At 36.0% G+C, this 25,869-nt stretch overlaps 1 protein-coding gene across 1 annotated transcript in view; it reads left to right on the top strand.

The window, feature by feature from the left end:
* Nucleotides 1–23,173, top strand: part of ZMAT1 (zinc finger matrin-type 1) — a gene marked incomplete at both ends in the record, with an annotated part of 39,454 nt that extends 16,281 nt beyond the window's left edge. The window contains 5 exon segments of the mRNA XM_080719037.1: nucleotides 1,381–1,487; nucleotides 6,456–6,557; nucleotides 6,636–6,810; nucleotides 19,526–19,625; nucleotides 21,817–23,173. Coding sequence (XP_080575163.1) covers nucleotides 1,381–1,487; nucleotides 6,456–6,557; nucleotides 6,636–6,810; nucleotides 19,526–19,625; nucleotides 21,817–23,173 — 1,841 coding nt within the window.
* Nucleotides 23,174–25,869: the final 2,696 nt, after the last annotated feature.

Below are 25,869 nucleotides of genomic sequence, written 5' to 3'. Positions count from 1 at the left end.
AATCCATCTTATTTCTGTGATATGCCAAGGTGCTGGAATCTCACCTTGTTTCTTAAGCTCTTGTGAAGTTATTTTTCATGTGCGCATAGTTATTGAGATTGAGTGGGGGGGGCAAGCACTGGAGAGTCCTATTCTATCATCTTGCTGGCACTCATCCTAAGCATTTCTAATTATATAATCCTGCATGCTTTTATGAAAAAATTAAGACAAGGAAGTTTTCCAGAGAGCAAAATGTTAAAATTTCTCCCCTTGTTCCTTCTTTTGTCTCATTTCCTAAAGTTAACCATTTAGTTTATATCATCCCATAGTTTTCTATGCATATATGTGTATATATTTAATTTTTGTTAGTATTGGAGATCTGATGTATTATATTTGTTCTATAAATTTTTACTTATTTAAATATATCATTGGTATCTCTCCATAAAAGTATATATGATATGGGCTTATTTATTGAAATAACCAATAATAAGCAGAAATTTTGATATTTTATAATTCATACCCTATAGATAAACTAATAAACTTTGGACCTCAAGGTGTGTAAAAATATTTGTCATGTATTACTTATTGCAATGAGAAACACTATAGTGTAAATTTCTAGATGTTACTAGATGAACAATACTTGTATATCTTTGGGGGGACTTATATGAGAGTGTTTGGCCGAAAGCATGTCCTAGTGTTTGTACAATGATGGAGGATGCTCATATGGACAAAGATGATTTGTGGCTTCATGTGATTTTTAGTTAACATGGGGTCATATCTTGAGATAAGTGACAGCCTTAAAACAGTGTATTTCTTAGGGTTGTCTACTGTAATAAAAAAAATCAAGGCTAGGTTTTTAAATTAAGCCTTTCATTACTGATGTCCCAAAGCATTCCTTGAATCTAATGAATTTACTGCTGCTTCTGTAACTATTCCTTACGAATGCTATTGCCTAGATTTATCATACCATATTAATTAGTTCTTGCCATATTAGACATTAGAGTCATACTTAATATGTGCATATCATATTATATACTTGAGAAAAACTATTACTGAAGCCTCCAAAACATTCCAATTTGAAGTAGTATATGAAATAATATAAAGTTAGCTGGGCATGGTGGCGCACACTTGTAATCCCAGTACCTGAGAGGCTGAGACAGAGGATTGCGCAGGTTTGAAGTCAGCTTCAGCTACTTACTTAGTGAGGTTCTCAGCAGCTTAATGTGACCCTTTTTCCAAATAAAATATAAAAAGGCCTAGGAGTATAGCCCAGAGGTAGAGAGCCCCTGGGTTCCATCCCCAGTATCACAAAAAAAGAAATAATATAAAGTTGAGGCATGAAAATGGTGCCTCTGAATATTCATTAATGTGATTTTTATCTTCTCTTTATTTCATTCATAGATGCTACTTGGAATGAACAGAAAAAGGCTGAACTTTTCACCGATAACTTTTGCCAGATATGTGGAGTGGTACTACAGTTTCAATCACAAAGGATCTCACATTATGAGGTTGGTTAAGAATAATGAGAATAGGATAAAAGCAAATTTTTAAATGTAGCAAATAATCATCTAAGTTACCTTATTCAATTATTATAAGAATCCTGTGAAATAAGTGGTATTATTTTCCTTTAATGGATAAGAATACTGGACCAGAGAGGAAGAATATATTACTAAATCAGGAATCTGGATTTAAACTCAGTGGTTTGGACTCCAAAGATCGTTTTCGTTTTTCACATACTTCTGCCTCCTGTTGCATCCATCAAGCTACTATGCCACTCATCTTTGTACAAGGGAAGTGTTTTCAAGTGTGCATAGGAAACTATTAATGTGACTCAAGAGATACTGTAGAACTTTCAGGGTCTTCCATCATAATTCCTGAAGACTATAGGATCACAATGAACCAGTCTTCTACTTAACTTAGCTACATGTTTTTAGGCATGGAACCATAAACTCTGGAGCTAGAAGAGAAAATGGTTAATGTTCTTATTTTCTTAGTTTATAGATTAGGAAATAGAGGCATAGGGAGATTTTTCATAGCTATTCATTGACATAATTAAGCCTAAAAAGGATTACTTCTCATTTTATATTCAAAGTTATTTCCTTTCATTTGGCTTTGGCTCACATTCCACACCATATGATGAGCTTTTAGATATCTTTCATATCTGGTATCTAGATTACCAAAAGTACTAGATACATTTCCTTTAAATAATGCCAGTTATACTTTTTAAAGTTAATGCCTTTCTACTTTTTAAAAATACCCATGTAGTTTTACCAATTGCTAATCTTACTGGCTACTATATTTTAGTCTTTATACTGATTATGATTAAATTACTATAATTACCTAAATGAAAATTTTGTTGGCTATGGATTGAGAAAAGTTAGGTTCAAGTCACAACTCCACCACTGACTAGTTGTGTAATCCTGGGCAAGTGTCTTTACTTCTCTTAGCATGTTTCTTGAACCTAGAAAATGGGGTTAGCAAAAATCTCTTTTACTGTGCTTGTGAGACTTAAGCGAACTTAAATTATAAGAATGCCTTGCATGTTTTCAAAAGCATAGCTTGAAGACTTGAAATTAGTAAAAAGCAACACTGGAGCAACTGGAATGATAACTGCAGTCAGAACTATTTGAATTTAACTTTGAAAAACATCTTTTTTATTGGAGAAGTCAGTGTAAAAATGTATAAAATCAAAAGAAAATGTTGATAATAATTCTATCACTTGTAATTAATCATTTATTTTTTTGGAACTGGAGATGGAACCCAGAGACTTTCTATCTTCAAGCTATACCCTAGCCCAATTTTTTATTTTGAAACAGGGTCTCACTAAGTTGCTGAGAGCCTCACTAACTAACTGAGGCAGACCATAAACCTGCTATTCTCCTGTCTCATCCTCCCAAGTACTGGGATTACAAGCCCATACCACCAGGCCTGAATTTTTCTTTCTTTCTTTCTTTCTTTCTTTCTTTCTTTCTTTCTTTCTTTCTTTCTTTCTCTTTCTTTCTTCTTTCTTTCTTTCCTTCTTTCTTTCTCTCTCTCCTTTCCTTCCTTCCTTCCTTCCTCCCTCCCTCCCTTCCTTCCTTCCTTCCTTTCTTTATTTCTTTCTTTCTGGTACTGGGGATAGATAGGTATTTACCTCTGAGCTACACAACCAGCCCTATATTTTATTCTTTATTTTGAAACAAGGTCTTCCTAAATTGCAGAGTGCCTCACTACTTTAAGTAGCTGAGGCTGGCCACAGACCTATGGTCCTCCTGTCTCTGCTTCCTGAATGCTGGGATTACAAGGGTGCACCACCACGCCTGCCCCTATGATTATTTTATATAAAAATATGTTCTGTAAACATTAAAATCATAGAATCAAAAAAGAAATGAAACCAGATTGTGGTTCGCAGACAGCCTCAGCTTCTTAGTGAGGCCTTCTGCAACTTAGTGAGACCTTTTTTCAAAGTAAAGAAGAAAACATAGGGCTGGGGGTGTAGCTCAGAAGTAGAATACACCTGGGTTCTACTGTAAGCACTACAAAATTAATCATACATGATGTTTTATGCTTAATTTTCATTTAAGAGCATAATCTGAATATTTTGTCCTATCTGTCTTTTTCTATAATATTTAATTGCTATAAGTATAGCTAGGTATGGTGGCGCACACTTGTAATCCCAATGCTTGGGAGGCTGAGACAGGAGCATCACACAGGTTTGAAGCCAGCCTCAGCTACTTATGAGGCTCTCAGCAACTTGATGAGACCCTGTTTCCTAATAAAGTATAAAATAGGTCTGGGAGTATAGCCCAGAGGTTAAAAAAGCCCCTGGGTTCCACCCTCAGTACCACAAAAAATAATAATAATAAAATAGTATGCATATTTTCATATTTTAAAATTTAAATTTCTGTGCCATCTGCAGTTAGGTTAAGCCTGTTGAATAATAAGATCTAAATTATATATAACTTTCTATATTTTTAAAAACAAATTCAATATAAATTTTCTGCTTGCAAAGGTGATATTTTCCCCTTTAGTATACAGCTTGGCTAATACTGTCAGACTATCTCAATATAGTATTTTTATACATGTGAAATAAGAGTGCTATAGAAGTTTTGAATTTTGTATTTATGCTTATGAATTTAAGAAGCCATTCTATGCACTTTTGTCATGTAGATTAGTCCCTCTATTTTTTTCTAAAACTTTGAAAAGTCTTGCTTGGTATGCAGAAGTGTTTACTCCATCTAGTATTGATTTTTGTGCATACAATTTTTATATGGATAGCCAATTGTCCCATAACTATTTATTGTATAGTCCATTCTTGCCCATTTAATTTGTAGTGGCACCTCTATCGTATACTAATTTCCACATATATGGGTCTGTTTAAGGTTATTCTTTTATTTTATTGTATTGGTCTGTTGTCCTTTCTCTATGGCAATTTCACTTTTACATCACATTTTTATCTTTGTCACAATATCTGTAAGGGAAATTTACATGACAAAATATCATGAATTAAGTTAAAAGATAAGCCATAAATTGTCTGATATTTATCCATATAACTAACAAAGGATTAGTGTCCAGAATGTATAAAGGTCTATAAATCAGAACAAGACCCCAAAAGAAAAATGGGAAAGTGATACGAACCAGCTACAGAAGAGATACTCAACTTCACTAGTGATCATACAGGAAATGTAAGTAAAGTGATTATGAAGTAGCATATACAAACCATAGTAGTGGCAAAATTAAAATCTAATAGTATTTAAAACTTCAGAGGAGTATCTGGAAACAAAAACAAACTGCCTTTGGAGATGTAAACTGCTTCAGATTTTTACAGTAACTTGTAAAGTTTAAAATCTATATACCTTATAAATCAAGAATTCCAGTTCTAGGTATCTGCTCTAGAGAAGCTCTTAAACATATATATTTGGAGATATTTTTACACATTTTCATTATAGAAATGCTTGTATTACAAAATAAACAGAAGCATAACTGCTTGTGATCGGGGACTGGATGGGTATGTTATAGAGTATATAATATGAAGGAACTAGAATTATATTGATCAATATGGAGAAATCTTAGAAACATAATACTGAGTTTTCAAAAGCATATGTATCAAATGATTCAGTTTTCATAAAAGAATAAAAGCATGAAAGGAAATAATATACATCAACTTTGATTGTGAGTATTAGGATATGCAGTTACATCTCTAAAGTTTTACGTCGTTTAAAAAGGCTTTTGAAAGAAGTGTGGGCATCTATTAAGACTAGATGGTGGGTATGGGCTTCAGTTAGATTCTGTCTTGTCCTTTCTTTTATTTTTGTGGTATTGAGATTGAACCCAGAGACATTCTATCTCTGAGCAACACCCCCAGCCCTATTTTAGTTTTTATTTTGAGACATTATTTTCTTTTTCTTTTTCTTTTTTTTTTTTTTTGTTGGTACTGGGGTTCCTGGAACCCTCCTGGCTATACTCCCAGACCTATTTTTATACTTTATTTTATTTGGAAACAGGGTCTCTTAAGGCAGCATGGCTGGCTTCGAACCTGTGCGATCCTCCTGTCTCTGCCTTCCAAGCGCGGGGATTACAAGGGTGCACCACCACGCCTGGCTGAGACATTATTTTTTATTTTGAAATAGTCTCACTAAGTGGCTGAGGCTGGCCTTGAACCTGTCATCCTCTTGTCTCAGCTTCCCAAGATATGGGATTACAGGTATGAGCCACCCCACCCAGCTCCTGTCCTTTTCTATATGAAGGATGAATTTCACAATTTAAAATTCTGTAAAGAGAGGATTGCCTCAAATAATGTGCTCAGGAAATGTCAGTTTCCATTTTCCCTCTACCAACATCTTGGTTATTCTTACATATCAGGTTATATATTTATTCATAGATATTTACAATATGACTTGAACCCAGAAAGGTTTAATTTCTCATATAAAATATTTTATGAATTATGTCGTGCAAGGCTGATATGACAGCTCCTTAACCTCTTGAGGGATCTAGAAATTTTTTTCTTTATGCTCTGATGAACTGGCTTATGTTCTTAAGATTCTACGTGGTCCACGATGAACTCCATCCTTTGCATCTTAATTTCAAAAGCAGGGGGAAGGATAGAAGGGCTTATCATCCAGCCTTTTGAGGATGCTTCCCCAAAGTTCCACACAACACTTCAGATAATTCTTATTGGACAGAATCTACTTATATGACCATAGGTTGCTGAAAGGGAGGCTGGAAAGTCTTTTAGCTGAGTATATTACCCAAGATTTGTAATGAAGGAAGAATAGGACATTTGATATTTTGTACGATCTAGGAGTATCCTTCAAAAATAAGAACCTAAACATTATTTTTTCCTAAATTGTAGTTTTATTTTCCTTTTAACTGAGACATAGACATTTGAAAGCACATGAATATAGTCAAATTAATGAGTGCTGTCCTCAAATTTTGAGAGGTATAAATTTGGGGTGGCAATTATTGAATAAACAAAGTCATATTATATCTTTTTTCAGAGTGAAAAACATGCTCAAAATGTTAGGTTTTATTTTCAAATGCATGGGGAACAAAATGAAGTGCCTGGTAAGAAAATGAAGATTCATGTTGGGAATTTTAAGGTGAGTAGTTTATGTTGATGTCATAATTCTAAAGTTTGAGTTATAGAATGTTTTTTAACACGGTTGTGCTTATTTCAGGTACATAGGAGTGAAATAGTGGAAAGAACCAATTTCTGTGATCTCTGCAACACTATTTTTAACTCCCCAGTTGTTGCTCAGTCTCACTATGTGGGGAAGGTCCATGCTAAAAAACTGAAGCAATTAATGGAGGAAGATGATCAGGTATCTCCATCAGGATCTCAACCAGAGATGGGTAAGGTTCCACTTACTTCTTTATCTTCATCACAAGATATAGCAATCATTTTCTCCAACTTTGAAATCCATTATTTTTACTGGGCCAACTTTCACTTCAGTTTAACATGCTCATATTTTCTGATGCTCAGTTAATTTCTTTCTGTATCTTTGTCAATGGAGATTGTGATTGATAGCTGAATTTAAAGTGTTATGAAAAAAAGTGTTATGACCTTTCCCTTCCAGTTAGCTAAATCCAAATAAAAGCAAGTGATTTGCAATAGTGTTATGAACATTAATAAACAGATATGTCAGTTTAGAATTAAACCATAAAAGCTGAACTCTCTCTTGTTTCCTTCCCTTGGCATCTTTTTCTTTTCCATAGTACTTTCTAAATTGCTATGTCAAACATGTGAAGACACATACCACTGTCTTCACAATAATACCGCTATGGATGCAGCCTTTCCTGACTGTAACTGTAGGCAAAACAACAACAAAGCCAACAAGCTGGGCGTGGCGTGCATGTTGTAGTCACAGTACTTGGGAGGCTGGGACAGGAGGATCGCAGGTTCGTGGTGAATCTTGACTACGTAGTGAGGCCCTCTGCAACTTAGTGAGACCCTGTTTCAAAAATAAAAAATAAAAAAATAGGGCTAGGGGTGTAGCTTAGAAGTAGAATGCCCTGGGATCAATCCGCATTACCACATGCACACACACACATCAAAAAACAACAAAAAACATTACGGGACCTCCTTTGATACCAACAGCCCATTCCTTTCTTTTTTATAATGAATATAAAGAAAAAGTACCACTAGAATCATCAATCTGTAGTTACTGAAAAATTTCTGAAATACCAGAAATACAGAGAATTGTAAGACACTGCCCTCCTTTCCTTCTTCAGTGATGTTGGTCTACTGAATATGAGAGAATATGAGCGATCTGACACAAAGTTTCTTGAGATAACAGAGTTCACCCTGTAAAACCCAACTCATATTTTGAAAAAACTTGCATACTAGAACAAAAACGATGATTAATATTCAGGAACAAATAATTTACCATGTTCTTAGTAGCTTTATCCCTGTAGTGCTGGGGTATACCTAGCATGTAAAATTTGCCAGCATTAATTTCCAACCCATTTTAAAGGCATTATGTAGCAAAGTCAGTGCCACAAGAAACATTGCTAAAACTTTCTGTTTTCTTAATGCATGATACCAGAATTCATTTTAAAATGTATTCTAGTCTAATTGTTGTATGTTTGTTTTTCTGCCTTCTAATCTGAAGAGAGATAAAATCAGTATGTTTTACAAGAGAAAGCATTTTCTAAAAGCCTTATCTTCAGTCTCCAAAACTCATTGATTTGGCTTCAAGGAGAAGAGTAAACGAAAGAGCAATGGAATAACTGGAATTGTAGAATCGTGTATAGTTAGTTATATGGTCTTATCTGTATATTTTATTCTGATGCAAACATCAGAAACCTAGGCAGAATAGATGTCTTACCATATTACTCATGAAAGACACCAACTTAGAGGTTGGTGCCATTTGTTTTATTTCTACCAATTTCAAAGAATCATCCCAACAGCTCTCAGACTTTTATTGATTCCTCAAATGAATATAGCTAGGCAATACCTGATGCAGAATATTCCTCCCCTCTCACATCTTTATTAGACAGAGACTTGGTGACAGACTAATGTTCAAATTTTCCATTCTCACAGAAGGACATGTGTTTTGACTTCAGTACCTTTCTCCATTAGTTCTGCACTGAAAAATTCCAAAGATGGTGGGCCTTTAAAAATTCTAAATTCCCATAATACTTTACAAATAGATACAGCCCTAATATCTGAACATATCAATCACTTCTCATTTTAACCATTTCAGCAGGTATACCTACTTATGTTTCTACAGAGTCAACCTTCCTGAAATCCCATGCTGCCATGCCTGATTCTGGTGGAATAAAAGACAAGACTATGCCTTCCTCCTCCAGCAGTACTTTGGATTTGAATAATCCAGACAAATATTGCAAGCTCTGTCCTGCTTCCTTTAATAGTCCAATAATGGCCCAACAACATTATGTCGGGAAAAAACACAAAAGAAATGAAGCTAGGAAGACATTTGTAGACAAGATAAGACAGAAGCCTCTTTCCACAAAACCACATGCAAATGGTAAACAGAAAACTTATTCTAAAACTCTTTCATAGGAAATTTATATTTTATAAAATATACTAGCTTGTTTATATACCATGTTATAATTAGTGACTTGGGGGATGGGTTGATAGTATTTGTGGAATCATAGAGCTTTAGCTAAGTAAGGACTTTCAAGTCCATTTAGTTGGTATTCTGAAAAATGAGACCCAGAATAGTTTAGATGACTCAATTTTAAAATTTTATATTCAAGTACTTGAATATAAAATTTCAAAATTTGAATTTGTTAAATTTTTATAATTTCAAAATCAGATATAGTACTCACATGGTTGCATGTTATCTTAGGTACATAAGGAAGTATTTTAAATTGTTATTGTGGTGATATCATTTATCCAGTAAATACGGCTTAAATGTTCCTTGGGTGCTAGGCTAGTCATTTCTGGGAATGAAAATGAGAAGATGCCATTTTCCCTGAAGGAGCAAGTGCATAAACTAGTTGGGTTAATAACACTTAATTGCAAAAGGCTACATACTTGTATTTTTATTCATGTATTTTTAGTAATTAGAGGAGTGAGCTATCATGGTTCATAAGATCTTCAGAGATTTCTATTACTTCAAGTAATAGATGTGGGAAGGAGAGATGATGAATACAGGGTTTGGATCTAAGATGGGCAAGAATTCAGGCACAATATAGACTAATCCTAACTGCAGTGATTCACTTGCTTTTCTAACCATATTTTTTTTTTCATTTCCCCCTACAGGCACCTTCTTACTACTATTGTATTTTATCCCTCTTTCATATTCTTTCTTCTAGTCACTTGTTTTCCTCAACTCACTGTTAATGTTTCAGTTCTTTCCTTACTGGACCTTCCTGCCTGATGTGAAAGTGTTCATTACTCCTACGATCTTGGAACTCTGTTCTTTTTCCTATATGAATAACTCCTTATGCTCGGGTTATTTTCCTGTTTTTGTTTCTTATCTGTTTCCAGTATGGGTTCTTTTTCTGTTCAGTATCTAGATGTAGGTATTCCCATAGTTCCATTCTCTACTGTACTCTCCAAACATGATTCAGTCTATTTCCCTGGTTTCATCTCTTATCTGTATGCTTATGAGCTTTCTGTAGAACTTGTGGCTCATGTATCCAAATAACAGCTGCTATTTCACCTGGGTACTTCAAAGCCATTTCAAATCCACTCATCAAAAGTAAAAACCTATAAAAGTACACTTTAAAAAAGTAGAAACCTCCACTTAACTGTGAACTCTGTAAGGCCACTGTCTTCATTTTATGGATCTAATGAAGCACCCATCCACTACTGTTTTGCCTCCTAAATATTACTGTACCCTTATCCCCAGCCCTGCTATTTCTACAATAGGTAATTAACATTTGTCCTAGAGTTTTCCTACTTGAACTGTGGGTTATATATCATTGCCATTACCAGAGAAGAGTTTTTTAGAATAAAGACTCTCAGGCCCCATTGCAGGCCTAGTTAAAGATACTTTGCATTTTAACAAAACCCTTAGTTGATTTGTGCTTAATGAATTTTGAGAAGCATTATCCTAAAGTATTGACACGACCTCCCAACTGCTCTCTCTTCCTCCAGTTTTTTCTCCCCATTCAAACCTCAATTTAACCACTAGAATGTTTCATTTAAAAGGCAACTGCTTCAGCCAGGTTTGGTAGCGCACGCTTGTAATCCCAGCATTTGGGAGGCGGAGACAGGAGGATCCAGGGTCGCGGCCAGCCTCAGCTACTTAGTGGGGCCCTCTGCAACTCAGTGAGACCCTGTTTTAAAATAAAGAATAAAAAATATGACTGGAGGTGTCACTTGGAGGTAGAGTACCCTTGGGTTCCATCCTCAGTACTGCCAAAAAAAAAGGTAACTACTTCCATGTTATCCCCCCTTTTAAAATTCTTCATTGTTTCTCTGCCTTCTAAAGATAAATTTTAAGCGCCATAGCTCTCTACAGTCTTATTCCTGGCAGCTGTGTCTAGGTTTGTCCTTTGCTACTTCCTGCCGCGATCCATGTGGATTGGTACTTGCCAACTCTGGCTTCCTGAAGCCATTGCCTAATTTCTTGCCTCTGTGCCCTTGTTCATGTTCATATTGCCTGTAAAATCCCCATACCCTATTGTGGCTAAGTACCCCTTATTCTTTAACATGCACTGCTGCCTGGAGACCTTTTTCACTTCTCAAGGTTAATCTTCTGTGCTTCCTTAACCTGCATGTCTAATTATCTTTCCATGGGTTTTTTATGTCCCATTAACAATGTAAGCTCTTTGAGGGAAGGGGCTTCCTGTAACTCATCTACACTTCCAATGCTAGAAATAAAATTGGCGTAGAAGTAGTTTTACTTCAATAGACATTAGTATAATTTATGAATCAGTGAACTATTAATCTTTTTTTTGGCGGGTCTGGGGATGGAACCTAGGGGCATTCTACCTCCGAGCTACACCCCCTGCCCTATTTTTTATTCTCTTTATTTTGAAACCGGGTCTCACTGAGTTGCAGAGGGCCTCACTAAGTAGCTGAGGCTGTCCACGAACCACGATCCTCCTGTCTCAGCCTCCCGAATGCTGGGATTACAAGCATGCGCCACCACACCCGGCTATTAATCTTTACTTATTGAGTACTAACCCTAAATTAGTCATTTTTGTTTCTACTCAAAGGGATTCAACATATTCCAAAAAGTTTCATAAAGACGTGCAGTTTTATATAGTATTTAAAGAATGTCGAATTAGGCAAGTGTAGAAATAGAAGTAGGGCTTCTGAAAGTAAGAAGTGTGTGGAGAAGAGACAACCTTCCACTTGCTAGGGTGTTTTTTCCTGTTGCTGAACTGAGGGTATCTGAAATAAATGGCTTCTAGTTTAGTGGCACTCAGTAAATCTTAACTAAGTTAACAGTGAGAAGTGTTTGCACTCTTGTAACTACTAAAGGGGAGGTAATTTTAGTACCCTGAAGCTTCAAAGTTATCAGAATGAGGGACAGGAGACAAGAATTTTGGGGAAATTCCCATATGATGAAATGGGAGGGAGGCGGTTATCAGTATAACCGAATTCAGCCACTGAAGTCATTTTCCACTAGCCTCTGAAGCTAGAGCTCCAAAAATCACATTGTCTTGACTACTGCCTTGAGAGTAGTATTTGAATATTCAAAATCGCTGAAGAATTTAAACTAATGGGAATTTAAAAAAAAACAACAAAAAAAAACGACAGCCACTATCACAAGTGAACAAATGTAAAACAAACAATGGAATATATATATATATATATATATATATATATATATATATATATATATATATATCACCTTTACTAGGTCACTCTTCATTAACTTTCTCCATTCTGGCTTTTTCTTGTTTTCTATCTGCTATACTTACATGTTTCTCCCATCTCTAATCTCTTTCTTTTTTTCTAATCCTCTTCATCACTCCTGCATTTCTTATGTCTCTCAGCCAATACAGATCTTATTAGTACAGGAATGACTACCATAACGATATGGAACTAAAGTATGTATGTATTTTTATTTATTTTTTCTTTATCTTAACTAATTATCAGCTCCATTGTTGCATTAAGATGTCTCATGTTCACCTGGAACTCAACATATCTAAATTTAAATTAATAATCTCCTCTAAAACCAACCTGAATTCCACAGATTTTCTGTCTTTGCCGGTAGGATTTCTGTTAGTTAGACACCTACACTTGTCTCTTTGAGCACATCGTTGACTACTTAAATGCTGTTCATTGGCAAGTATTTTAAAATCTTAGAACTATTTCTTCTTTCTGTACTTTCTATTACATTTCTGCTATCATCACCTCACATTTTTAATGCTTGTAAGAACCTTCTGGACAGTTTTCCTAGTACCTTATTGTTATTCTCCCTAGTAGCAAAATTCCCTGAGTCAGTTCCACTCTCCACTGTTTATACTTCACCATACAAGCTACTGAGCAATACTATGGAAAATTATATGAGTTTTGAGATCAGGTACCTCTTCAGAGTCTTGGTATCCAACCTCTCTGAGTCTTTAGACCTCCTTAATTATTTCCCTTAGCGATGATTTAAAAACTCCAAAGTCTCTTTCCCTGCTTTATACTTTGCATCCTCACACTCCTCAGATAAGGTTCTTTCTTACATAATCAACAAATAGTTGACCATCAGATGTGGATTACTAAGTATTTTGCCTTACCCCAAACCTCCTGGACCTCTGAGTTCCCTTTTAACTACTATAGTTTTCCATTCCCTTTCATGCAAGTTTTCTATTTTTTTAATCTAGTTGTCACTCACTCCTCCATTCTCTGCCATTTATTGGCACATATTCTGTCAGCTTCCACACCACCATTCTTTCATTCCACTGAAACTACTTCTCACTACTTCATAGTGACCCCCAAGTTTCTTCATCCACTGGACATCTTTATTTAGCTTTTCCGACAACACTGTCTCTTGTTCTTCCTTATAATTATCTGTTCTTTCCCTTATGAACTTTTAATAGGCTCCTCCGTCTCTACCATCTTAGTTTAAAGATGAACACTCCGCGGGGTTCTATTATGTTGCTATTCCATGCTCATCCATACATAAGCCTCAGGAGATCTCATCTACTCTGATTATCTTTTTTTTTTTTTTTGGTGGTACTGGGGTTCCTGGAAGCCCTTCTACCTCCGGGCTGCACTCCCAGACCTCCTATTTTATACTTTTTAATTTGGAAACAGGGTCTCTTAAGCCAGTGTGGCTGGCTTTGAACCTGCGTGATCCTCCTTTCTCCGCCTCCCAAGCACAGGGATTACAAGTGTGTGCCACCACGCCTGGCCTCTGATCATCTTAACTACTTTCATGTTCTGATATCTCCAGCATCTCTCTGGACTGTCATCTATCTTCACTCCTATGTATTACTGGCTATTGGACGCATTTACAAAGAAGTCTAGATATCTCAGATTCTGTGTATCTTTTTCACCATTGCTTCCATTCACCTACTCTGCAAAAAGAAAAATATCCTTCTGAAGTTCCAGTTTTAGCTAAAGGGACTGCCACACACTCAGTTACCAAACTAGAATTCTGGAAGTTATTAGAGACTCCTTTAGATTCCGTTCTCTCCCTTATCCCTTACTTCAGTCACTAAGTTTTGCCAATTTTAATTCTAAATATTTCACCCACTTCCCTGTTCTTCTCTACCCCTACTGAGACCCTTTTGGTCCATGCTCTTGTTAATCTCTTGTCCGATCTATTGTACTCATCTCATATTTATCGTCTCTTTACTTTTAGCTTTGCTTCTCTTATCATCTTCTTCTATATCACAGCCAAAGAAGACATGCTTCTAAAACACATAGTTGACCAACCTTGCCACTTAACTACTTAAACTATTTCAGGGTTTCTGAACACAAAGAGAAAAATCTCTAGGCTCCACAACATAACATATAAGTCTCTCTTAGATCTGACCCCTTTCCCCCTCCCATATTGTCCCCTTGTCTTTTACTCAACAACAATTCCACATTTTTAAAAGTTTCTATAAATACATCTGTGCTTTTTTTTCTGATTATTTCCTGTACCTACAAGGCTCTCTGCAACTCTTTTATTAACTCTTTTTCATCCTTCCAAACTTAGTTAAAGCATCATATTTTCCAGTGGCCTGCTGCTTTAGACCTCTGTACTGTGTTAAGTACTTCTTCATTGTGCTTTAATACCTCTTTTTAAAAGATTTTTAATTTTTTATTCTTCATGGTTTCAGATACCTTTATTAACTTTATTGGATCTCATAAAAATAAGCTTATGCAAAAGAAAAATGCCTCCATTAAGAGTAATTTTGCATTATGCATATAATGCTTTCTTTGAGAATTAATGAGAGATATAATGGTAATATATATCAGTAAGAGTCACTGCCCACAAAATGAGAGCACATATAGCAGACTTCTCAGACTTTTATCAAATGATACTGAAATTCTTGATTCATGACTCCTTCTCAACACTGGACTTGTAAGCAACATGGATGCTTAGTTCATCTTGTATTTCTAGTAGCTAGTGTTATGCTTGGAGCCACATAGGCACTCCGTTTTTGTTGAACAAATTGATCAAATTTCACACATCAGGCTAATTTCTATCTCTGCCATTCCCAATGTAGTTTTTAGGCACCCTATATGTCCATATACAATTCAAATCTTTCCTTATACTCCAAGAGCCATTACAGTTTCTCTTAGCGCTTTAACTCTTTGGAATTCCTCTTCTTACAGGTTTTATTGTTCCTTAACAGTTGTGTCAATTACAGTCCCTCAAGTGAATTACCCCTTTTGAGACAAAGGGTTTTATTTTCTTCTGCAATGTCCTACTTATTGCTTTAAATGGAATGTGTATATTTATTTTTTCTATTCATATTGTGAATCATTCATTAAGAAACAATGTTGTGTAGAAGGATATAGATTTAGAGATGTGTTTGAAATTACTTGCCCAGTTGCATCTTAGATTTCTCAAAATAAAAATGATACAACTGTACAGGATTAAATAGATATATACACACACACATATATGTACAGGATTAAATAGATATATACACACACACATATATGTATATGTAAAAAGGTAAAGAACAGATATGGTGCCCATCAGAGAATAGGTTCTTAACAAATATTCATTTAAAAATATTAAAAATTATGCCAGGTGTGGTGGCACACTCTTGTTATCTCAGTAACTTGGGAGGCTGAGACAGGAGGATTGAGATTCCCAAACAGCTTCAGCTACTTAGTGAGGCCCTCTGCTACTTAATGAGACCCTGTTTCAAAATAAAGAATAAAATAGGGCTGGATGTTTAGCTCAGAGGTAGAATTCTCTTGGGTTCCATCTCCAGACAACAAAAATTTATTAAAACTGTTAAGTTCCAAATTAAACTGCTTTTTTAACCTTCAGTGTAGCTATCAATGGTTTTTTCCATATTTTCAATATTAGATTAGTGGTTCTCAAACTTGACTACACTTTTTTTTTGGTGATACTAGGGTTTCTGGAAGCCCTTCTACCTCCGGGCTACACTCCCAGACCTAATTTTATATTTTTTTAATTTGGAAACAGGGTCTCAAGCCAGCGCGGCTGGCTTCGAACCCGCGCGATCCTCCTGTCTCCGCCTCCCAAGCGCGGGGATGACAGGCGCGCGCCACCACGCCCGGCCTTGACTACACTTTAGATTCATGTTTGTCTTTCAGAAATCCCAGTGCTCGGGCCATTCTTCCAGTTAGCTAACTAACTCAACACCTCTGGGACCTACACACCAGCATTTGTGTCTTCTTAACTCCATGTACAATTCTGATATAGTGCTAGATTGAGAGTCACAATATTAGACTGTAAAGACATGTACTTCCCAATCCACGCTCTGAAAACAAATGCCTTAGTTCAAGGCATTCTAAAATAGGGCTGTGATTAATAGAATAGTAGGTCCCACAAGATTTGGAAAGGTACATGATACAAAGAAACTTGAGTATCTGGATAAACTCAAAAACAAGGAATCCTTTCAAGGCTGAGTACAGCCAAGCTGAACAGAGCCAAGAAACAGTCTCTGAGGTAAGATAGTGGGGATGATCAGAAATAGTGAGCAGGATTATACCATAGTTTCTGACCCTTAGACCCACGAATAGGCTTCCCACATTCACAGAAAGGATTTAAATAATTTTATATCATATTTTCTGAGATGCACAGATCTTGTTAAAAGATAAAGACCATCTGCTTGTGAAAGCCAAGGGCTGAAGTCATATTTATCACACCAACTTTTCTTTTTGTTTTTGTAGTCCTGGGGATGGAGCCCAGGGGCATTCTACCTCTGAGCTACACCCCCAGCCTTATTTTTTATTCTTTATTTTGAAACAGGGTCTCACTGAGTTACAGAGGGCCTCACTAAGTAGCTGAGGCTGGCCACGAACCGCGATCCTCCTGTCTCAGCCTCCCAAATGCTGGGATTACAAGTGCGCACCACCACACCCAGCTACACCAAAGGTTTTAAAACCATCTCTGCATCTTTCCTACTTGATTGGTAACTCTTCTAAAGCCCTATTTTACCTCTAATAGAATCCTAATCCTGATGTTACTTGTGGAGGAACAAAGTAGGAATTAAAGAGAAACTATATACAGTGTATTTTGTAATTTTAAATAATAAGTAAATATATAAACTCCCTGAAATATGATCTGAGTTTATAATCCTAATAAAGGTCATTGGTACAAACTAAGACAAGTACTTAACAATAGTTGCACAGTAAAATAATCTAGAAAGCTTTCAAAAAGTGAGAAATCCTTGTTATGCCTTCTAGATATTCTGATTTAATTGGTCAGATATGGAGCTGTACCATGAAATCTTTCCCTACATGATTCTATTGTATAATTAGCATAAAAACTACTTATCTAGAGAAACCCAGGACTCTTACTTATCCTGCCCTTAAAATATATGGTACTGGCCAACATAATCCAAGCCTTAGTTTCCACACCTATAAAATAAGGATAGTGATGATTTCCTGAAAGCATTTTTGTGAGGATGCACAGGCCTGGGTTTAGTCCTTAGCTTTTCAGGAAGTCAAGAATCTTAAGTTGGTCAGCCTCAAATCAGGGACTCACTAACCACAAACTTGAAAGGTGCTGAAAAATAACTAAAGAAGTGGAAAGATATCCCCTTGGTATATTTCTCAAAGTCTCTGATAATAATCATTTGCAGTATTCATTAAAAACTACTTACCAGCCTGTGCTCCCCAAACAGTAGAGGACAGTCCTAGTAATCTATTTTAATTAACACCCAGGAGATTCTTATCAGAGAAGCTTAGCAAACACTGTAGTTTAAATTGCTGTATTGTCATTCTGTTATTGATTTATGATGGGAAGAGACATATTTCCCGTTTTTAGGGTTTTTAAATACTTTTTGGTGCACTGTAATTATACATCACAGTGAAATTCAAAATGATACAAATATATATGCACACAGCACCTCCATCCTCCCTGTATGTGTTAGTGAGATTGGCAATGACACCTTTATACATGGACATAGATTATTTGGAGTGTTTTCTTCCTCAGTCCTCCTTTTTCCCCTCCCCGCTTCCCTCCCCCAATCATCTTCCACTATTCTACTGGTGTCTCTCCTCATTTGTTGGAGTTCATTTTGTTCCTATTTTCTCTCTAGCTTCCACATTGAGAGATAATATAGCCCTTGACTTTCTGAGACTGGCTGGTCTCAACACATGATAGTTCTATCCATGTTCCCACAAGACATAATTTTGTTCTTTACATCTGAGTGAAATTCCATTGTGTGATTATGCCACATTTTCCTTTCCTATGTGTCTGTTGATGGGCACCTATTTTGTTTTCAGAATTTGGGTATTGTGAATTATGCAGTTATAATTGAGGGTATGCATGTATCATCATAGTATTCTGACTTTTAATTCTTTTGGAAAGATAGCCAACTTTCCAGTTTCCAGTTTTTCTTGAAATCTGTTATCCAAGTTATATTTTTATTGTTTTCAAAAATATGGGAAAACAGATTATAAATCAGAAAGTGACTTTGTGAGCATGAAATCAGAGCAGAGTGGGAGGATAGTATTGAGGAATCATTCATTAAAATGTTGATGAAACCAGATGAGCTCTTCTGGTCTCATATATATTATATATTAATAGTGAACAGAATTTCATGTCTTCAAAACCAGCTTTTTTCATTCTCCTTGACAGCCTCTTTTTTCTATGGGTAATTTTTGCTGCGACAATGCCAAAATACTTGGTAATGATTATTTTAAGCTTCCTTGAAATTATTAGGTTGCTGTTTGATTTTGAAGAAGATGACCTGACTATCGTTAATATCTCTATGGCACCGATTTATTGACTTCTCCTTATGGCACAATGTTTTTATATTTGGTTTATGAAATTTATTAATTTTCTTCTTCTGACTAAAGATAAAGTATGATGATGAGATTAAGAGAGTGAAGATTAATTTATCCCCTGCTTCTAATTCTAAGAAGCAAAATAGCAAGGTAGCAATTCTATAGCTTCTATTTTATAGTTTTTGACTCCTTTGAAGTGATATCTAGCAGTTTTGTTTTAGAGTTTTGCTTTCAGTTCTTATCCTGGAGTGGGGCTCATCGAACCTCTCTCCTTTCTAAAATCTGTGGAAATTACTTTGAGTACCTAAGGCACTACAGTGATTTCAGATAAGAGAGTAAAATTTTGATTTTATTCACTTTTAATTTTTTAGAACATTCCAGGTTTTGGTGGGAAAAAATTAGGGGCAAACAAAAAGAGGTTGTTTGATGGACTAAGAGTGAAAGCTTGGTTAGGCATGCTAATTTGAGGTAATTACTGCGCCTCTACATAGCAACAGTAAACAAGCAGATAGAAGATTCTTGGGGAACAAATCAAGGCTAAAGATGCACTATGGTGTAGTTAATGTCAAGAATTCTGGGCATTAAATGAAGAGATATGGACTCTGAGAGGCTAACTCTGCTACTGACTTTGTTTCTTTGACCATGTCATTTGACCACACTGGGCCCAATGTTTCTTGGGAAATTTCATGTAAATAACCTATAATAAATTCTTGTCCAGTTCTAACTTGATGTGATTCTGTGTCCATACTGACTTTAACTTAAATTCTGTTTTTTCAGCATGTAGAATGAGAACCTATGTGTGCCATATTTGTAGTATCATCTTTGCATCTTTAGAAATGTTCCGGTCCCATATGCAAGGGAGAGAACATCAAGTTAAGTAAGATTTATCTATTTGTTTGTTTGCCAAAATGTTTCTGTGATACCAAGGCCCAGAACTTCTAGTCCAGTACTCTTTCGTATATTTTACACACTTCCTATGGATTAATTTCCCTAGGAGTCAAATACAGATATAGTCGCATTATTTGTAACATTGCAAACTAGTATCCTGAAGGGAGTTAGTTTTCTTCTAGTCATGAGAGTGACTAGCAGAGTTTTGTAATTGAAACCTCTTCTGACCAGATGGTATTATTTTTGTTTGGAGAAATAGTAAGAATTATTCTCAGGCTAACCATATAAATTCAGAGTATCTCTAGATGTTTGGATTAGTTCTAGGGAGTCAGTGATCCAGTCATTATGCTTCCAGTGAAATATAGTGATTAAGAGCAAAAGACTCAGCCAGCACAGTGGCGCACACTTGTCATCCCAGCATTTGGGAGGCTGAGACAGGAGGGTCTTGAGGTTCGAGGCCAGCCTCAGCTATTTAGTGAGGCCCTTTGCAACTCAGTGAGACCCTCTTTCAAAATAAAGAATAAAAAATAGGGCTGGGGCTGTAGTTTGGAGGTAGAATACCCCTGGGTTCCTTCCACATTCCTGCAAAATAGATAAATAAATAGACTAAAAAGTAGGGCTGGGGGTGTAGCTCGGAAGTACAATGCCCTTGAGTTCCATCCCCAATACTGCAAACATAACAAAACAAAACAAAAGCTTGATATGTTAGAAAGACTTTGATCAGAATACCAGATCCATCTTTCTCTCAAGTGTGTAATTGTGGACTGCTCTGATAAAACATTGTTGTGATGAAATATAATAACATAGTAGGAGTTCAACAAATATATAGTCAATTCTCTTATTTTAAGAAGATGAGAATTGAATAGACAACTAAGACATTGGTGATTCAGGTGTCAGGGCAGCTGGGTATTTAGATATTGCATATTTGACTTGTTGCTCTTAAAATTGTGTAGTATTTTGGTATTTTATTCTAGAAGAAAATATTTATGTTATTTGAGTCTGCATATGTAGGAGCTAAATTTTCTCACTTCCCAAAATAACTTAGACTTTAAAAAGAGAGAAGGAAATTCAAGGTTCCAGAATAAATAACTTTCACAGCTGGGCATGGTGGTGCACACCTGTAATCCCAGTATTTTGGGAGGCTGAGACAAGAGGATCACTGGCTTGAGGCCAGCCTCAATAACTTAGCAAGATTCTCATAAAATTAACAAGACCCTGTTTAAAACAAAAAATAAAAAGGGCTAGGGCTATAGCTCAGAGGTAGAATGCCCCTGGGTTCAATCAACAATACCACAAAATATAATTGTTATTACTGTATCTATATAAAGGACTGACTAAACAGAACATTGAAAACATTATGATATTCAGATCAGACCATCTATTGGGACATTACATATTAATGATCCTTACTCCCATATCCCAACATTCCTTAAATGTTTTACAATAGTATCAGATTTGTCTGCTCCTCCATTTTATCCCAGATCTGAGAAAGTTTTTTAGCATGAAAATTATGATATTCCTGGGAGATAAATGCTTATCTTTGCTGTATTTTTAGCATAAAAGTCATTCTTTATAGTCTATATAGTGAGGTAGGTTTTTAAATTTTGTTTGGACTTTTGTAGATTTTTTTTTTGCAGTGCTGGGGATGGAACCCAGGGGCATTGTTCCTCTGAGCTAGACCCCCAGCCCTATTTTTTAGTCTTTTTATTTTTTGAAACAGGGTATAACTGAGTTGCAAAGGGCCTTGCTAAGTAGCTGAGGCTGTCTGCAAATGCAATCCTCTGGTCTCAGCCTCCTGAAAGCTGGGATTACAAGCGTGCATGACTATGCCCAGCACTCATTTGTAAATTTTTTTAGACTGATATTCTTTTTTTAGACTTATATTCTGAGGGCAAAGAAAATATTCAGAATAAAATATTCTTTTTTTTCTTTTGCAGTACTGGGGATTGAACGCAAGGGCATTCTACCTCTGAACTACACACCCAGCCCTATTTTTTATTCTTTATTTTTAAACAGGGTCTCACTAAGTTGCAGAGGGCCTCACCAAGTAGCTGAGGCTGGCTGTGAAACTGTGATCCTCCTATCTCAGTTTCCCAAGTACTGGAATTACAAACGTGTGCCACCACACCCAGCTCAGAATAAAATATTATAATAACAGATTTCTACTGTCTTCTTTACAGAGAATCCATTGTTATCAACCTACTGAAGAATTCCAAGAAGATAAAAGAGTCCTCCCAAGTTGAATCTACAAACTTCAACAAAGTGCCAAAATCCAGAGAACTAGAGTCCAACATGTTTTTCAGAAAGATGGAAGAGAATTCTTGGGAAACTCATGGGTATAGAGAAATGGTTGACTTTAGACCCAGACATAACATATGTGAACAAATACTACCATTTGAGACTTTCCGGACATACCCAGGACCATACAATAATTCACAAGCAGTGGAGAACCAGTTACCTCATTACTTACCAGATAATTCAAAGGAGACATATGACTCTTTCCAAGATGAGCTTGAAGATTATATCAAAGAGCAGAAAGCCAGAGGACTAGATCCAAAGACTTGTTTTAGAAAAATAAGAGAAAATTCCATGGACCATGGGTACAGAAAAATGGTTGATCCTAGATCCAGACAAAGGCAATGTGAGCAAAGATTTTCCTTTGAGACTTCCCAGATGTACCAACAATCACACAGTAGTTCAACAGCAGAAAGCCAGTTACCTCATTGGTTACCAGTTCATTCAAAGAGGCCACATGACTCTTTCCAAGATGAACTTGATGATTATATAAAAGTACAGAAAGCCAGGGGATTAGAACCGAAGACTTGTTTCAGAACTATGGTTGATAGCTCTGTGGAAACCCATAGGTACAGAGAAACAGGTGAAAATATACCCAGACGTAAAATGTTTGAGGAAACATTTCCCCAGACCTACACAGAACCATACAATAGTTTACAAACAGTGGAAAAACAGTTACCACATTGCTTGCCAGCTGTTGACAGTAAAGAGAAACTTGACTTTGTGAGCTACTCTCAACTCACCAGAGACTGTCTGCCAGAAAAACCAGTGTCTCTGAGCCTTAGTCAGCAAGAAAATAACCCTGGCCCATACAGTGTAGAATATGAAGTGTACAAGCACCTCTCTTCAGAAAATGATACCAGTGACCATCAAGCAGGTCATAAAAGGAGACATCAGAAGAAAAGGCGACACCTGGAAGGAGATAGAGAAAGGGCAGAGAAGGAGCAGTCCAAGCATAAAAGGAAAAAGAGTCATAAGGACATGGATTTCGACAAAGACAAGGACATCCTGCAGAGTAAAAGAGAGGAGGAAGAGAAAGTCAGATGCAGTTCAGGAAAGCTTAAGCACCGAAAAAAGAAAAAGAGCCATGATGGATCCTCTGAGAAAGAAGAACGTAAGCACAGGAAACAGAAAAAAAAATATGTTGAAGAAAGGACAGAAGAAGAAATGCTCTGGGATGAGTCAATTCTTGGATTTCGAACTTTTAGTTTACCCAACGATGACTTAAAGAAAACAGTATAAATTTAGATGAAGACAGGAGAATTCAACGAAAAAAAGGAGCAGTAAATATAGTCATTGTCATTTCAGGAAAGCTTAGGTTCTTTTTTGATAAAAATGGAAACTGTAAAAAGGAACAAAGAAAGCCTAAATCCAGCCTCAGAGAAAGAACATGAGAACACGAGACGAACATAAGAGAAAAAAAGAAACCTATTGAAGAAAAAACAAGAGAGTCTTTCTGTTTGAATCCTACTCTTGGCTTTTGGGATTTTAGGATTTTTTTTACCCCAAAGATTAATTGAAGGAATCAGTTTAAATTAATTTAGAAAAAACAAGAGCATCAGGTAGAAAGAAGTAGATAAAATAATTTGTCAGTTTGGGAAAGCTATTTTTCTCTCTTTCTTTCATTTACAAAACTTGAAATTAATTGAATAATAAAAAAGTCTAAACCTAGCCTCTGAGAAAACAGAGTAAGGAACACAAGAAGAACATAAGAGAAAAATAACCCCATTTTGAAAAAGATGGAAGAGTCAATGTTTTGGGATGGGCCTACTCTTGGATTTCAAACTTTCCAATTTTGTTCACTTAAGTTTGAAGAAATAGGTTGAAAAGCTTAGCTTCATGAAATTCATATTACTGGAATTTGTGTCTAACAAAAGCCAAGTAAAAATATTCAGTATGCCTTTTCCTTAAATAGCTTTTCCTTGTTTTCTAAGAAAAAAATTGTTAAATGTTTCTTACCTATACTGTAATTTCCCTAAATGGTTTTGTCTCTACCTGATTCATCAATTTGCTGTGATAATGAATTATTTACCCATGAGAGATCATTTATTTTTAATGAGAGAATTATCAAGAATCGCCATCTACAGTCATACCACCCTGAACTCACCGATCCTGTAAACTTATTATGGCATGACCTGTGGGAAACCAGGCATTGCAGAATCCATTCCTTTTGGAATTTGTGTTAGTGTTTGTAGTATTTTATTATTGTTGTGTGTTTGCTAATGTTTCTCAATTTTCTCCAAGGAAAATGTATGAAACAATTTAGATGAATTTTTTTCTTTGCTAAATTTAATTTGCAGTGTATTTTTGTATTTTCTAGTTCTGAAAGTGGAAAATTAAATAGTCTATAGCAAACTTAGATGACATATACTTTTAAAAAGTTCTCAAAAAGTGCTGGTACAAAAACAGTCTATATTCTGGAAATGTTTATAATAAAGTGTTTTAATTTCTATATATTGTGTTATTTAAATGATAATTTTTCCATTCAAAGAAGACTATTCTGAGAATGGGAGGGGTCAGTAATTAAGCAGCTTCCACTTAATATCTCTGGGGACATCACACTGTAAATTTGTGATAATTTAATTTAGTCTGTATATTGTCTAGTAGAAGCTGGTATTCTGTCTTGTGTTCAGTTTTAGGTTAGAAAAATAGTACCAACTAAATACCTGAACCTAAAGAGGTATAAACTTGTAAGTGGTAGGGGGCTATGAGGGCTTATTACATTTAAATTGTTTGATTTTTTTTTTTTGCAGGTCTGGGGATGGAACCCAGGGGCATTTGACCCCTGAGCTACACCCCCTGCCCTATTTTTTATTCTTTATTTTGAAACCGGGTCTCACTGAGTTGCAGAGGGCCTAAGTAGCTGAGGCTGTCCATGAACCGCGATCCTCCAGGTCTCGGCCTCCCAAATGCTGGGATTACAAGCATGCGCCACCACGCCCAGTTCTAAATTGTTTGATTTTGAAGAGTGTTTTATTTTGGTGCTTCCTTTCCTCATGATCAACATCTCCTGTAAGCTTTTCAGCATCACTGTGATGTAGTAGAGAGTGTGATGGCCTGAGAACTCAAAGCCCAGGATTCTCGTCTCAGTTGTACCATCGGTTGTTCTTGATCTTGTGAGAATACCAGCAGAATCCAACATGTGGTCAGTAGGAATAGGAAACGTAGGCTATAGTATTCCTTCATGTATTTATCTCATCCAAAAAATAAGTAAATTTTGATGGTGCTATATCTGCATTTAGGCAAGCCATTTTTTTTTTTTTTTTTTTTTTTTGGTGGTACTGGGGTTCCTGGAAACCCTTCTACCTCCGGGCTACACTCCCAGACCTATTTTATATTTTTATTTGGAAACAGGGTCTCTTAAGCCAGCGAGGCTGGATTTGAACCTGCGTGATCCTCCTGTCTCCGCCTCCCAAGTGTGGGGATTACAAGCATGCTCCATCATGCCCGGCTCTAGGCAAGCCATTTAATGATTAGATTTTTGCAGTTTAAGTAAACTGATAAATATGTGTCAAATCATAATATTATTATTTATTGGGTTTATACCTACTTAAGTAAATAGTCATGAAGAATGAGGTAGTCTGCAAGTCAACGTTTCTTTCATGACACCATTGGCTTAACATTATTTTATGTCTGTGCTGTAATATCATCTCCCCTTTAAACACATATTTGGTATACTAGTGAAAGGAGAGGGGAAAGAACCAGGGTAGAACAAGAAGACTGAGTTATCAGCCACAAAATTGGCAAATACTGTTTTCTGAGCACATAAACACACAAAATACAATTTTATAGATAGGGCAAGACAAGATCAATTGAAATTTTTGCATTTTTAAAAAAGATAAATTTTGTTCAGAAGTTCATTTTGTGTTTAAATCTGTTGGAATTCAATCCTATAAATCACAAGAACATGCACTAAGACACCAAATTAATATGATTGT

This window comes from Muscardinus avellanarius (genome assembly GCF_963383645.1).
Source record: "Muscardinus avellanarius genome assembly, chromosome: X".
Taxonomy (NCBI): domain Eukaryota; kingdom Metazoa; phylum Chordata; class Mammalia; order Rodentia; family Gliridae; genus Muscardinus; species Muscardinus avellanarius.
The sequence above is the reverse complement of the archived record's forward strand: the minus strand, read 5'-3'. Positions and strand labels throughout refer to the sequence as shown.